Source organism: Loxodonta africana, chromosome 3 (genome assembly GCF_030014295.1).
Source record: "Loxodonta africana isolate mLoxAfr1 chromosome 3, mLoxAfr1.hap2, whole genome shotgun sequence".
Taxonomy (NCBI): Eukaryota; Metazoa; Chordata; class Mammalia; order Proboscidea; family Elephantidae; genus Loxodonta; species Loxodonta africana.
This window is the reverse complement of record NC_087344.1, coordinates 20,549,444-20,564,672: the sequence shown is the minus strand read 5'-3', so window position 1 is coordinate 20,564,672 and position 15,229 is coordinate 20,549,444. Positions and strand designations below refer to the sequence as shown.

Here is a 15,229-nt window from a genome sequence, read left to right as displayed (position 1 = left end):
CAAGTCCTTTTCACTTTCAGCAAGGAAGGTTGTGTCATCTGCATAATGCAGGTTGTTAATGAGTCTTCCTCCAATCCTGATGCCCTGTTCTTCTTCATATAGTCTAGCTTATCAGATTATTTGCTCAGCATACAGATTGAATAGGTATGGTGAAAGAATACAACCCTGACCCACAACTTTCTTGACTTTAAACAAATCAATATCCCCTTGTTCTGTCCAAACAACTGCCTCTTGATTTATGTAAAGGTCACTCATGAGCACAATTAAGTCTTCTGGAATTCCCATTCTTCGTGATGTTATGCATAATTTGTTATGATCCACACAGTCCAATGTCTTCGCATAGTCAATAAAACACAGGTAAACATCCTTCTGGTATTCTCTGCTTTCAGCCAGATCCATCTGACATCAGCAATGACATCCCTGTTTCCACATCCTCTTCTGAAACTGGCCTGAATTTCTGGCAGTTCCTTGTTGATAATACTGCTGCAGCTATTTTTGAATGATCTTCAGCAAAATTTTGCTCGCGTGTGATATTAATGATATTGTTCTATAATTTCCACATTCAGTTGGATTACCTTTATATGCATAAATATGGATCTCTTCCAGTCAGTTGGCCAGGAAGCTGTCTTCCATATTTCTTGGCATAGATAAGTGAGCACCTCCAGGGATGCATCTGTTTGCTGAAACAAATCAATTGATATTCCATTAATTCCTGGAGCCTTGTTTTTCACCAATGCCTTCAAAGCAGCTTGGACTTCTTCTTTCAGTACCATCGGTTCCTGATCATATGCTCCCTCTTGAAATGGTTGAAAGTTGACTAATTCTTTTTGGTATAATGACTCTGTGTATTCTTTCCATCTTCTTTTGATGCTTCCCCTGTCATTTAATATTTTCCACATAGAATCCTTCACTATTGCAACACAAGGCTTGAATTTTTTTCTTCAGTTCTTTCAGCTTGAGAAATGCCGAGGATGTTCTTCCCGTTTGGTTTTCTATCTCTAGCTCTTGCACACATCATTATAATACTTTTTCTTCTCGAGCTGCCCTTTGAAATCTTCTGTTCAGTTCTTTTACTTCATCGTTTCTTCCTTTTGCTTTAGCTGCTCGACGTTCATGAGCAAGTTTCAGAGCCTCCTCTGACATCCATCTTGGTCTTTTCTTTCTTTTCTCTCTTTTCAATGACCTCTCACTTTCTTCATATATGATGTTCTTGATGTCATGCTACAACTCATCTGGTCTCCAGTTACTAGTGTTCAACGTGTCAAGTCTATTCTTGAGGTGGTCTCTAAATTCAGGTGGGATATACTGAAGGTCTGTCAGTTTGTCACACTGTAGGGCCTTGCATGCTGCTGTGATGCTGGAAGCTATGCCACTAGTATTCAGGTTCCAGCAGAGTCACCCATAGAAGACAGGTTTGAGCTGAGCTTCCAGACTAAGACAGACTAGAAAGAAGGGTCCAGCTGTCTACTCTGAAAAGAATTAGCCAGTGAAAACCTTAAGAATAGCAGCGGAACATTGTCTGATATACTGCCGGAAGATGAGCCCCACAGGCTGGAAGACACTCAAAAGGAGACTAGGGAAGAGCTGCCTCCTCAAAGTAGAGTCGACCTTAATGATGTGGATGGAGTTAAGCTTTCGGGACCTTCTTTTGCTGATGTGGCACGACTCAAAATGAGAAGAAACAGCTGTAAACATCCATTAGAGATTGGGGCCTGGAATGTATGAAGTATGAATCTAGGAAAATTTGAAATCTTCAAAAATGAAATGGAATGCATAAACATTGATATCCTAGGCGTTAGTGAGCTGAAATGGACTGATATTGGCCATTTTGAATTGGACAATCATATAGTCCACTATGCTGGGGATGACAACTTGAAGAGGGATGGTGTTGCATTCATCGTCAAAAAGAAAATTACAAGATCTACCCTGAAGTACAACGCTGTCAGTGATAGGATAATATCCATACACCTACAAGGAAGACCAATTAATATGACTATTATTCAAATCTACAGTCCAACCACTAAGGCCAAACAGGAAGAAATTGAAGATTTTTGTCAGCTGCTGCAGTCTGAATTTGATCAAACATGCAATCAGGATGATAATTACTGGTGATTGGAATGCGAAAGTTGAAAACAAAGAAAAAGGATTGGTAGCTGGAAAATATGGACTTGCTGATAGAAAAATGCCAGAGATCGAAGGATAGAATTTTACAAGATCAATGACTTCTGCATTGCAAATACCTTCTTTCACCAACATAAACAGCTACTATACACATGGGCCTCACCAGATGGAACACACAGGAATCAAATCGACTACATCTGTGGAAAGAGACAATGGAAAAACTCAATATCATCGGTCAGAAAAAAGCCAGGGGGTCGACTGTGGAAGAGACCATCAATTGCACATATGTAAGTTCAAGCTGAAACTGAAGAAAATTAGAGCGAGTCTACAAGAGCCAAAATATAACCTTGAGTATACCCCACCTGATTTTAGACACCATCTCTAGAATAGATTTGACTTGTTGAACACTAGTGATATTAAAGTTCTGTTTGGGGGAAAATAATATAATTGCTCTGAGAGCCTTAGACTGACCATGTAGAGTATATTTTCTGTTGGGAAGTTAATTCCTATACCTACTACAAGCACTTAGTACAATGCCTGGCACATAATACTCAAAAAAAATTTAACTGAGACCATTGTCTTCTATATGTTGCCACAATTAATAAAAAAAAAAAAAAAACAGTTGCTGCAGAGCCAATTCTGACTCATAGTGACCCTACAAAACAGAGTAGAATTGCCCCAAAGGGTTTCCAAGGAGCAGCTGGTGGATATGAACTGTCGGCCTTTTGGTTAGTAGCCAAGATCTTAACAACTGTGCCACCAGAACTTCAAATTTATAAGGCTTATTTATTCCTTGCTCTCACATATTTTCACTACTTTCTTCAGCAGTTTTATTAGTTTACCAGTATTGTAATATCTATTAACAGGTTTGAAAATCAAAGGAATAATTACTGAGTAGACAGGTTAGAGCTGGCAATCTTTTTTGGAGCCATATTTGCTTTGATTCTTATTCACTGATTTTTTTTCTTTTTTTTTTAATTTTTATTGTGCTTTAAGTGAAAGTTTACAAATCAAGTCAGTCTCACACAAAAACTTGTACACACCTTGCTACATACTCCCAATTGCTCTCCTGCAAATGAGACAGTCAGCTCCCTCCCTCCACTCTCTTTTTTCGTGTCCATTTCCCCAACTTCTAACTCCTTCTACCCCCTCATCTCCCCTCCAGACAGGAGATGCCAACGTAGTGTCCACCTGAGCCAAGAAGCTCACTCCTCACCAGCATCCCTCTCCAACACATTGTCCAGTCTAATCTCTGTCTGAAGAGTTGGCTTTGGGAATGGTTCCTGTCCTGAGCCAAAAGAAGGTCTGGGGTCCATGACCGCTGGGGTACTTCTAGTCTCAGTCAGACCATTAAGTCTGGTCTTATGAGAATTTGAGATCTGCATTCCACTGCTCTCCTGCTCCATCAGGGGTTCTCTGTTGAGTTCCCTGTCAGGGCAGTCACTGGTTGTAGCTGGGCACCATCTAGTTCTTCTGGTCTCAGGGTGATGTAGTCTCTGGTTTATGTGGCCCTTTCTGTCTCTTGGGCTCATAATTACCTTGTGTTCTTCGTGTTCTTCATTCTCCTTTGATCCAGGTGGGTTGAGACCAATTGATGCATCTTAGATGGCTGCTTACTAGCATTTAAGACCACAGACACCACTCTCCAAAGTGGGATGCAGAATGTTTTCTTAATAGATCTTATTATGCCAATTGACTTAGATGTCCCCTGAAACCATGGTCCCCAAAACCCTGCCACTGTTACACTGGACTTTGAAGCATTCCGTTTATTCAGGAAACTTCTTTCTTTTGGTAAGAAGCAGGGCCATCAGTCAGAAACATCTCTGTGGCGTTGGGATGACAACAAAGCATATCTTGTGGTCTTCTTTGATGGTGGTGGTGGGATTGTGTTCAGCATCAAAACTTGAGCCAGCTCCTCACCAGGCACACCAGGTGTATTGTAGTGTAAAACTGTCTCCATTTATGCCCATAAAACACTTGCAGAGATGAATCACCTGAGGCATTGTTCATACTGCTAGTTTCCATACCTCACCCAAGACCTACTGACCTTTATATATAGGAAACATCTGAAGGATTAATATTCAAAATAATTACTTTTTTGAGATTTTGATGTGTGCTGAAGTTTGAGAAACATGACTTTAACATTAGAAGATGAAGGAATGTATTTAGAATCTAGAATATGAAAGAATCTGGAAAGTGAAATCTTTTCATTTTTACTCATTAAAATGTCATATGAAAAGTAGTGTATGGAATGTATCTGTAGTTCTTAAAGAATAGTAATATAATCCAAATTCATATACCTATGACCTGGGTGTCTTAGCTAACTGGTGCTGCTATAGCAGAAATACCACAAGTGGATGGCTTTAACAAGCAGATATTTATTCTCTCACTGTCTAGGAGGCTAAAAAACAGGAATTCAAGGTACCAGCTTCAGAGGAAGGCTTTCTCTTTCTGTCAACTCTGGGGGGAGGACCTTGTCATCAAACTCCCCCTGGGATTGGAGTTTCTAAGCTCAGGGACACTGAGTCCAAAGAACAAGCTCTGCTCTCTCAGCTCTTCTTTCCTGATGGCATGAGGTTCCTCTCCTCTCTGCTCACTTCTCTTTTGTATCTCAAAAGACTCAGTCTATAGTCCTATAGATTGAGTCTTGCCTCATTAACATCACTGTCTCTAATCTGCCTCATTAACATTACTGAGGTTAGGATTTACAACACATAGGATAATCACATCAGATCACAAAATGCTGGAAAACCACACAATATTGGGAATCATGTCCTAGCCAAATATACATTTTGGAGGGACACAATTCAATCCAAATCACTAGGTTATGAAATAAAGTAATGACATAAGCGTAGAATCTAATGAAGAGTCTCCCATTCTTATTGTTCTCTATCTTTCCAGTGGCAAACAGTATCCCAAATTCTGTATTTATCATTTTCTCTGGAGTTCCTTTATTTCGTTGAATCTTATTTTTATAGATTGAATTATGCCTCCTAAAAAGACAGGTTGAAGTCCTAACTCCTGGTATGTGTGAATGTGACCTTGTTTGGAAATAAGATCTTTGAAGATGTTGTAAACTAAGTTAACATGAGGCCATACTGGAGCAGGGTCGGCCCTAAACCAGAAGGAGGATATCCTGTGAAGACAAAGAAAGAGATGGAGTTATGCTGCAGCTGCAAGCTAAAGAGTTCATAGGGATAGCAGGAGTTGGGAGAGACAAGAAAGGATCTTCCCCCACAAACTTCAGAGGGATCATAGCCCTGTCGACAACCTGAATTTCGACTTCCAGTCTCTAGAACTTTAAGAAAGTAATTTTCTCTCATTTTAAACCACTGACTTAGTGGTGGTTTGACATTGCAGCCCTATGTAATTACTGTTGTTGTTGGGTGTCATTGAGTCGATTCAAACTCATAGTGACCGCATGTAACAAAGCGGAACTGCCCAATAGGGTTTTCTAGCCTGTAATCTTTATAGGAACAGATCATCAGGTCTTCCTCTGGCAGGACCACTGGATGGTTTTGAACCACCAGCCTTTTAGCTAGCAGCCAAGTATTTAGTAATTGAGCCACCAGGGTTTCATTGATACACCCGTGAAATTGCCAGTATTCGATCATCTTTACTCTACAAAACTGGCAATAAAATTCAACGTCATCGACATATTAGGCCATAAAGCAAGCCTTAGAAGAATCCAAAACATTGAAATATTACAAAGCATCTTCTCTGACCATAAGCCCATAAAAGCGGAAATCAATAACAGGAAAAGCAGGGAAAAGAAATCAAACACTTGGAAACTGAACAACACACTGCTCAGAAAAGACTGAATTATAGAAGACATTAAGGATGGAATAAAGAAATTCATAGAATCCGATGAGAATGAAAACAATTCCTAGCAGAACCTTTGGGACACAGCAAAAGCGGTGCTCAGAGGCCAATATACCAATAAATGCACATGTTCAAAAAGAAGAAAGGGCCAAAATCAAAGAATTATCCCTACAACCTGAACAAATAGAAAGAGAGCAACAAAAGAAATCCACAGGCACCAGCAGAAAACAAATAATAAAAATTAGAGCTGAACTAAATGACATGGAAAACAGGAAAAGAATTGAAAGAATTACCAAGACCAAAAGCTGGTTTTTTGAAAAAATCAACAAAATTGATAAACCAGTGGCCAAACTGACAAAAGAAAAACAGGAGAGGAAGCAAATAACCTGAATAAGAAATGAAAGGGGCAATATTACAACAGACCCAACTGAAATTAAATGAATCATACCAGATTACTATGAAAAACTATACTCAAACAAATTTGAAAACCTAGAAGAAATGGATGAATTCCTAGAAACACACTACCTACCTAAACTAACACAAACAGAGGTAGAACAACTAAATAGACTCATAACAAAAGAAGAGATTGAAAAGGTAATCAACCCCCCCCCCCCCCGCAAAAAAAGCGCTGGTCTGGATGGCTTCACTGCAGAGTTCTCCAAAACTTTCAGAGAAGAGTTAACACCACTACTACTAAAGGTATTTGAGGGCATAGAAAAGGACGGAATACTACCAAACTCATTCCATGAAGCCACCATATCCCTGATACCAAAACCAGGTAAAGGCACCACAAGAAAAGAAATTATAGACCTATATCCCTCATGAATGTAGATGCAAAAATCCTCAACAAAATTCTAGCCAATAGAATTCAACAACATATCCAAAAAAGAATTCACCATGACCAAGTGGAATATATACCAGGTATGCAGGGATGCTTCAACATTAGAAAAACAATGCAATCCAACACATAAATAAAACAAAGAATAAGAATCACATGATTTTATCAATTGATGCAGAAAAGGCATGTGACAAAGCTCAACACTCATTCATGATAAAAACTCTCAGCAAAATAGGAATAAAAGGAAAATTCCTCAACATAATAGAGGGGATTTATACAAAGCCAACAGCCAACATCACCCTAAATGGAGAGAGCCTGAAAATATTCCCACTGAGATCAGGAACCAGACAAGGATGCCCTTTATCACCACTGTTCTTCAACATTGTGCTGGAAGTCCTAGCCAGAGCAATTAGAAAATGAAGTAAAGGGCAACCAGATTGGCAAGGAAGAAGTCAAAGTATCTCTACTTGCAGATAACACGATCTTATACACAGAAAACCCTAAGGAATCCTCCAGAAAACTACTGAAACTAATAGTTCAGAAGAGTATCGGGATACAAGATAAACATACAAAAATCAGTTGAATTCCTCTACACCAACAAAAAGAACATCAAAGAAGAAATCACCAAATCAATGCCATTTACAGTAGCCCCCCAAAAGATAAAATACTTAGGAATAAATCTTACCAGAGATGTAAAAGACTTATACAAAGAAAACTACAGTACACTGCTGCAAGAAACCAAAAGAGACTTACATAAGTGGAAGAACATACCTTGCTTGTGGATAGGAAGGCTTATCATTATAAAAATGTCTATTCTACCAAAAGTGATCTATACATTTAATGCAATTCCAATGCAAATCCCAATGCCATTCTTTAATGAGATGGAGAAACAAATCACCAACTTCATATGGAAGGGAAAGAGGCCCCGGATAAATAAGGCATTACTGAAAAAGAAGAACAACGTGGGAGGCGTTTCTTTACCTGATTTTAGAACCTGTTATACCGCCGAAGTAGTCAAAAGAGCCCGGTACTGGTACAACAACAGATACATGGACCAATGCAACAGAATTGAGAAACCACACATAAATCCATCCACATATGAGCAGTTGATATTTGACAAAGGCCCCAAAAGAGTTAAATGAGGAAAAGTCAGTCTTTTCAACAAATGGTGCTGGCGTAACTGGATATCCACCTCCAAAAAAATGAAACAAGACCCATACCTCACTGCGTGCACAAAAACGAACTCAAAATGGATCAAAGACCTAAATATAAAATCTAAAATGATAAAGATCATGGAGGAAAAAATCGGGACAACGTTAGGAGCCCTAATACATGGCATAAACACTGTACAAAACATTATAAAGAATGTAGAAGAGAAACTAGATAACTGGGAGCTCCTAAAAATCAAACACCTATGCTCATCCAAAGACTTCACCAAAAGAATAAAAAGACTACCTACAGACTGGGAAAAAATTTTTAGCTATGACATATCTGATCAGCACCTGATCTCTAAAAAATCTACATGGTACTGCAAAAAGACAAATAACCCAATTAAAAAATGGGCAAAAGATATGAATAGACACTTCACTAAAGAAGACGTTCAGGTAGCTGACAGATATATGAGGAAATGTTCATGATCGTTAGCCATTAGAGAAATGCAGATCAAAACTACGATGAGATTTCATCTTACTCCAACAAGGCTGGTATTAATCCAAAAAAAAAAAAAAAGCACAAAATAATAAACGTTGGAGAGGTTGTGGAGAGATTGGAACACTTAAACACTGCTGGTGGGAATGTCAAATGGTACAACCACTTTGGAAATTGATTTGGCACTTCCTTAAAAAGCTAGAAATAGAACTACCATAGGATCCAGCAATCCCACTCCTTGGAATATATTCTAGAGAAATGAGTCTTTACAGGAACAGATATATGCACACCCATGTTTATTGCAGCACTGTTTACAATAGCAAAAACATGGAAGCAACCAAGGTGCCAATCAATGGATGAATGGATAAATAAATTATGGTATATTCACACAGTGGAATATTAGGCATTGATAAAGAACAGTGAGGAATCTGTCAAACATTTCATAACATGAAGGAATCTGGACGGCATTATGCTGAGTGAAATTAGTCAGTTGCAAAAGGACAAATATTGTATAAGACCACTATTATAAGAACTTGAGAAATAGTTTAAACCTAGAAGAAAACATTCTTTTGTGGTTACAAGAGGGGGGAGGGAGGGATGGTGGGAGAGGGGCATTCACTCATTAGATAGTAGATAACTACTTTAGGTGAGGGGAAAGACAGCACACAATACAGTGGATGTCAGCACAATTGGACTAAACCAGAAGCAAAGAAGTTTCCTGAATAAACCGAATGCTTCAAAGGCCAGCATAGCAGGGGCAGGGGTCTGGGGACCATGGTTTCAGGGGACATCTAAGTCAATTGGCATAATAAGATCTATTAAGAAAACATTCTGCATCCCACTTTGAAGAGTGGCGTCTGGGGTCTTAAATGTTCGCAAGCAGCCATCTAAGATGCATCAATTGGTCTCAACCCACCTGGATCAAAGGAGAATGAAGAACACCAAGGACACAAGGCGATTATGAGCCCAAGAGACAGAAAGCACCACATGAACCAGCGACTACATCATCCTGAGACCAGAAGAACTAGATGGTGCCTGGCTACAACCGATGACTGTCCTGACAAGGAACACAACACAGAACCCCTGAGGGAGCAGGAGAGCAGTGGGATGCAGACCCCATATTCTCATAAGACCAGACTTAATGGTCTGACTGAGACTAGAAGGACCCCGGTGGTCATGACCCCCAGACCTTCTGTTGGCCCAGGACAGGAACCATTCCCGAAGCCAACTCTTCAGACACGAATTTCACTGGACAATGGGTTGGAGAGGGATGGTGGTGAGGAGTGAGCTTCTTGGATCAGGTGGACACTTGAGACTATGTTGGCATCTCTGGCCTGGAGGGGAGATGAGAGGGTGGAGGGGGTTAGAAGCTGACGAAATGGACACTAAAAGAGAGAGTGGAGAGAGAGAGCGGGCTGTTACTTTAGCGGGCATAATTGGGAGGGTTTAGCAAGGTGTATGTGGGTTTTTGTGTGAGAGATTGACTTTATTTGTAAACTTGCACTTAAAGCACAATAAAAATTATACTAAAAAAAAAAGTTTGGCAATGAACAAAGACCGAAGAAGAATTGAAGCCTTTGAGTTATGGTGCTGGTGAAGAATACTGAACATACTATGAACTGCCAGGAGTACAAACAAATCTGTCTCAGAACAGCCAGAATACTCCTTAGAAGTGAGGGTGGCTAGAGTTCATCTCATGTACTTTGGACATGTTATCTGGAGGGAACATTACCTGGAGAAGGACATCATGCTTGGTAAAGTAGAGGGTCAGCGAAAAAGAGGAATGCCCTCGTTGAGATGGATTAACTCAGTTGCTGCAACAAAGGGCTCAAACGGAATTGATTGTGAGGATGGCTCAGGACTGGGCAGTATTTCGTTCTACTATACACAGGATAGTTCTACTATGCAAGGGAGAAACTTGATGCCACCTCACAACAACAACACACACTAACAACTCCCCAATTTATATCTCCAGAAAGGAACACTCCTCTGGAATGAAGACTTGTGTAGTTATCTGTCCACTTGATATCTCTATGTGGCTGCCTAAGAGGCACCTCAAACTAAACATATTCCAAAATACAGCCCTGATATTGAGACTATTAGCCCATGGTCACAATGGTTGTCAACTCCATTCTTTTAGGTGCTGAGCAGTTTTCTCCACTGATCATTATCTTTGATTTCTCTCTTTTTCTTATACCCTCTGCCCACCCCTTCAGGAAACTATGTTGTCTATCCAATGCAAATATATTCAGAATCCCATCAGATTTCGCCACCTTCACTGTTAATCACCATGATCCAAGGCACCGTCATTGTGTTGTTGTTGCTGTTACCATACTTTTAGGATTATTAAAAAAAAAAAAAAATCTCTGTACCTGGTCATTCTTCATCTTCCCTTTCCATTTGGTGAAGTTTGTATAATCTGCCCAACACTATGTCTTTGATCTCATCTTTTCTATTCTCCCAGCACTTATTCCGTTACAACGTCTGCTGGCCTCTATGATTTGATTATTTTTGATGTTGTTGATTCTGCTTGCGTTGTTTTTCTTGATGGTTATTTAAATTAAAACTTACATATTTCATTTGAATGGCAAGGTTATTTTCTCCTCTCTCTTTTGCAATTATGTGCTCCCTCTTTCTTGTCCTACAGGTTCACCAATCACCACTCCTCCAATCCTGAATTCCATTTCCTGACTCCCCAACTTGGTAGTACTGAGAGTATCACAAATTCAGCCACCATGACAGCTGGTAACTTGAGTTATTTCCTCCATGGAGGCTTTTCTGAAACTTGCAGCTGTTATATGCACCACTTTATGTTTGAGTATCTTGTTGTTGTTGTTTGGTTTTCTTTTTTATACTACCTAGAAAACTTAACTTGTATTTTTTTATACTTCAGGTGTTTCTGTGAGACCAGGAAAAGTTTATTTATTTATTTTGTGGCCAGCTGTGTCTTGTTCTATTTTATCTCTTATTTCATGCATTTGAAGTGAATGGAGTTAAGATGGCAAAGGGTAACATCACAATGCCATCTTGTCTCAAGCTGGGTTTTTAAGTAATATACGTAGAAAATTATAGGTTAAAAAATTTATATAGAAATAGATGTGCTAAAATAAACTGATGAACCCATGAAAATAGTGAGTTCATTAAAGGTAAAGGTATTTGAGTGAATACTAAATTGAAGCACCATCTTCACCTCTTAAATAATGGCTGTTATCTATCTAAATCTACTGAGATTATGGATAAACTGCATACTAGTGCCTATACTGTGAATTCTCATAACTCCATTAAAAATCAGGAACCAAAATATCAACCTCTTTCCACTAATGTGAATAAAATTTTACATAGAAACTACTGCCATGAAATTGGATATTCTGGCTACAGAATCCTAAAAAAGAAGTAACAAGTCTATCTATCGTTATCACAGTCAGAATTGATCACAGAGACTAGCTTAGACTATCTCTATGTAAAATATACAGAACGAAGATTAAGGTTCAGGGGACATTCAATGACTTTTAGAAAAAAACTGCACTGAATATTTGTATTTTACAGAATCTTAGCTATATTTCTAAATATCATATCCATATATGTGAACGATATCTTCACACCTAAAGTAGGAGTCGGGCTTTCTAATGTCTTTGGAAAGACAGAGATGCTTTCAGTTGGAATTAGAAAAAGAAGACTGAAACACATTTAGAGAAGGATAATGCATTCACAAGTACAAGGTATGTGACATGGAGGTGAACAGGAACAGGTGAAGAGGGGCGAATGGCATGTAGCTGCCTTTACAGGGTCACGAAATCAACCATCATGAATTTCGCTTTTTGAAGTCTTTGTCTTTAAGGATTTGCGCTGCCCTGGGATCAGAATGACACTAAAAGTGAGTGATTAATGAGGAGCTTTTTTGGCTATTTATCCCCTAGAGAGACAGAGAACGCAAATAGTATGCCTATGACCACCTCACTCAACAGCCCTCCCCCAGTCAGGAAGCAGTGCCACTGAGACTCCGCCCACAGTTGATACTCATATGGAGGAGCCTTGTCCCTCACTTGTCCCTCCGCCTTTCCTGAGGACACATCTTCTACATTCAGGGATGATGTCAAGCATCATTCCTCAGTGATACCAGCCAGGTAACCTGTGGTTCCTTAGTTAATGTTTAAAAATGAAGATAGGTGTTTCACTACAGGTTCATCCAGGGGAAGCTGTGAAGAGAGTACATGCATGAAATGATTTGAACCAAGTCTGCCAATAACTCATACCTAACCGTCTTCCATCTCCCTTACATGTTTCCTTATATCTTTGTACCAATATCAGGGAACTTTTATTCTACCAGTCTTTTAATTGTCTTTACAATGGCATGGACCATTTTCCTCCTGAGCAGAAATCTGCCCCTTCTTATACAGCATGACTTTAAAAATTCTCTATCATTTAGTTGTATTCTTGTGATGGTGAAGGATGAGGGTTATCAGCTTCCCCTTAAGTTTCCATTCCTGGTTCTTAACACAAATTTTTAGTATCTCTGTGGCTTGGTACTAGTCTCTGGAGGAAGAGGTAAAGCCTGAGGCAAACTCTTCAGGCTGCCTCCGTAGCCTACTTGTTTCTCTTTAAAATTACCAAACATTTAAAATGATCGTAACAGCACAGATGTTGTTGTTATGTGCCATTGAGTTAGTCCTGACTCATAGTGACCCTATAGGACAGAGTAGAACGGCTCCATAGGGTTTCCAAGGAGAAGCTGGTGGATTCAAACTGCCGACATTTGGGTTAGTAGCCAAGGTCTTAACCACAGCACAACCAGGCTCCAACAGCACAGAGAGTGTAATTAAAAATATATATATATATAGCACCTTACCCTTTTCTTATTAAATAAATGTTTACGCCCAGCTACATCAGCTTCTGGTCTTTTTTTAAAATTAAATGAACTAATAATGGGCATACAAAAGATACCCCCTTTGTATTTCCCACCATTCCTCTCTTACCTTTCCCCCAGATGGCATTTGTTTCTGGTGCTGCTGCTTTTGGTCTAGGGCTCATACATTTGATTGTCTTGTCACACCATTTTTTCCATCAGATACATCAACAATATGGAAACTAGAAACCAAACAAGTGTTTCCGAATTCCTTCTCTTGGGACTAACAGAGGATCTGGAGCTGCAGTTCCTCCTCTTTATCCTGTTTTTGTCCATATACCTGGTCACTGTCTTTGGAAACCTGCTTATCATCCTGGCTATTGGGTCTGACTCCCACCTCCACACTCCCATGTACTTCTTTCTTTCCAATCTCTCCTTCACTGACATCTGTTTCGGCACAACCACGATCCCAAAGATGTTGGTGAACCTCAAAGCACAGAATCAGAGCATCACTTATGGAGGCTGCCTCAGCCAGGTCTGCTTTGTCCTGGTTTTTGCTGCTTTGGAAAATTTTCTTCTTGCAGCAATGGCTTATGACCGCTACGTGGCCATTTGTCACCCACTGAGGTACACGGTCATCATGAACCCCCGCCTTTGTGGCCTGCTGACTCTGCTCTCTCTGTTCATTAGCACTGTGGATGCCCTGATCCACAGCCTGTTGGTGTTGCGCCTGTCTTTCTGTATAGACCCGGAAATCCCCTACTTCTTCTGTGAAGTTATTCAGGTCATCAAGGTTGCGTGCTCTGATACCCTCATCAATAACATCTTCATATATTTTGCAGCTAGCATGTTGGGTGGCATTCCTCTGTTTGGGATTGTTTTCTCTTATACTCAAATTGTGTCCTCCATTTTGAAAATGCCATCAGCTGGTGGAAAGCATAAAGCTTTTTCTACCTGTGGATCTCACCTGTCAGTTGTTTTCTTATTTTATGGGACAGCTTTTGGTGCATATATTAGTGCTGCATTTATCCACTCATCCAGAAAGACTGCAGTTGTTTCAATGGTGTACACTATGGTCACTCCCATGATGAACCCCTTCGTCTATAGCCTGAGAAACAAGGACATGAAGGGATCCTTGAGGAAACTGGTCAGGAGCATATCTGCTTTTCATTGATTATATTACCTCATTTGGACTTGGGTTTTTAGATTTTGTCAAAGTAAAAGAATGCTCATGAGGTGGGATACTTGACTCTTCCATCTCTGTGTTTGTCTAAAAGGACTAGACAACATAATGGCTAAATGCAATTCGATTTGGTGTTTAAACCTGACTTTGCTTCTTGTGTACTGTGTGATGCTTGATAAATAATTTCAACTCTCTAAACTCGGTTTCTTTTGTCAGGGTCTATAGAATCAGAGCCTGAGCCAGGATTCTTTATTAACTGATTTGGGGGGAACATTCTTAGAATTTAAAAAGCAGGAAAAGGTGGATAGGGTAAGTAAAGAATGTAGGCAAATCTCTAGGCATAGCTAGAGACTAGCTTCAGCCTGATCCCATGAATAGAGCCATGAGAATGGAAATCCAGTTAATCCCAATGGCAGTCAAGGGAGCTGAATTTTTGTGTCAATATAGTTCTTACCAATACACGTCACTGGTAAACTATATGTGTTTAAGATAACATCGGCATCCACCGTGCTCCATTTTATTGTCTATTGTTGTTGTTCATTTTATATGCTGCTAAGTTAGCCATCAACTCATGACACAACAGGATCATACCATTATTATCCATAGTGTCTTTTTTGGCCGATTTTTTATGAGCAGATTACAAGGTCTTTCTTCCTTGTTTATCTTAGTTGGAAGCTTTGCTGAAAAATTTTCAGCGTCACTGCAACACACGAGTCTCCAGTAACAATGCCTGAGGTGCACTGGCCAAAAATCAAGCATGGATCTTTCACATGGA

The 15,229-nt window shown here is 39.7% G+C and overlaps 1 protein-coding gene across 1 annotated transcript; it reads left to right on the top strand.

The window, feature by feature from the left end:
* The first annotated feature begins 12,072 nt into the window (after nucleotides 1-12,072).
* Nucleotides 12,073-14,884, top strand: LOC100672309 (olfactory receptor 7G2-like). Its single transcript, XM_064283117.1, has one exon. It carries the CDS (start codon nucleotides 13,507-13,509, stop codon nucleotides 14,443-14,445), a length of 939 nt encoding a protein of 312 aa, XP_064139187.1. The 5' UTR covers nucleotides 12,073-13,506; the 3' UTR covers nucleotides 14,446-14,884.
* The last annotated feature ends 345 nt before the right edge of the window (nucleotides 14,885-15,229 follow it).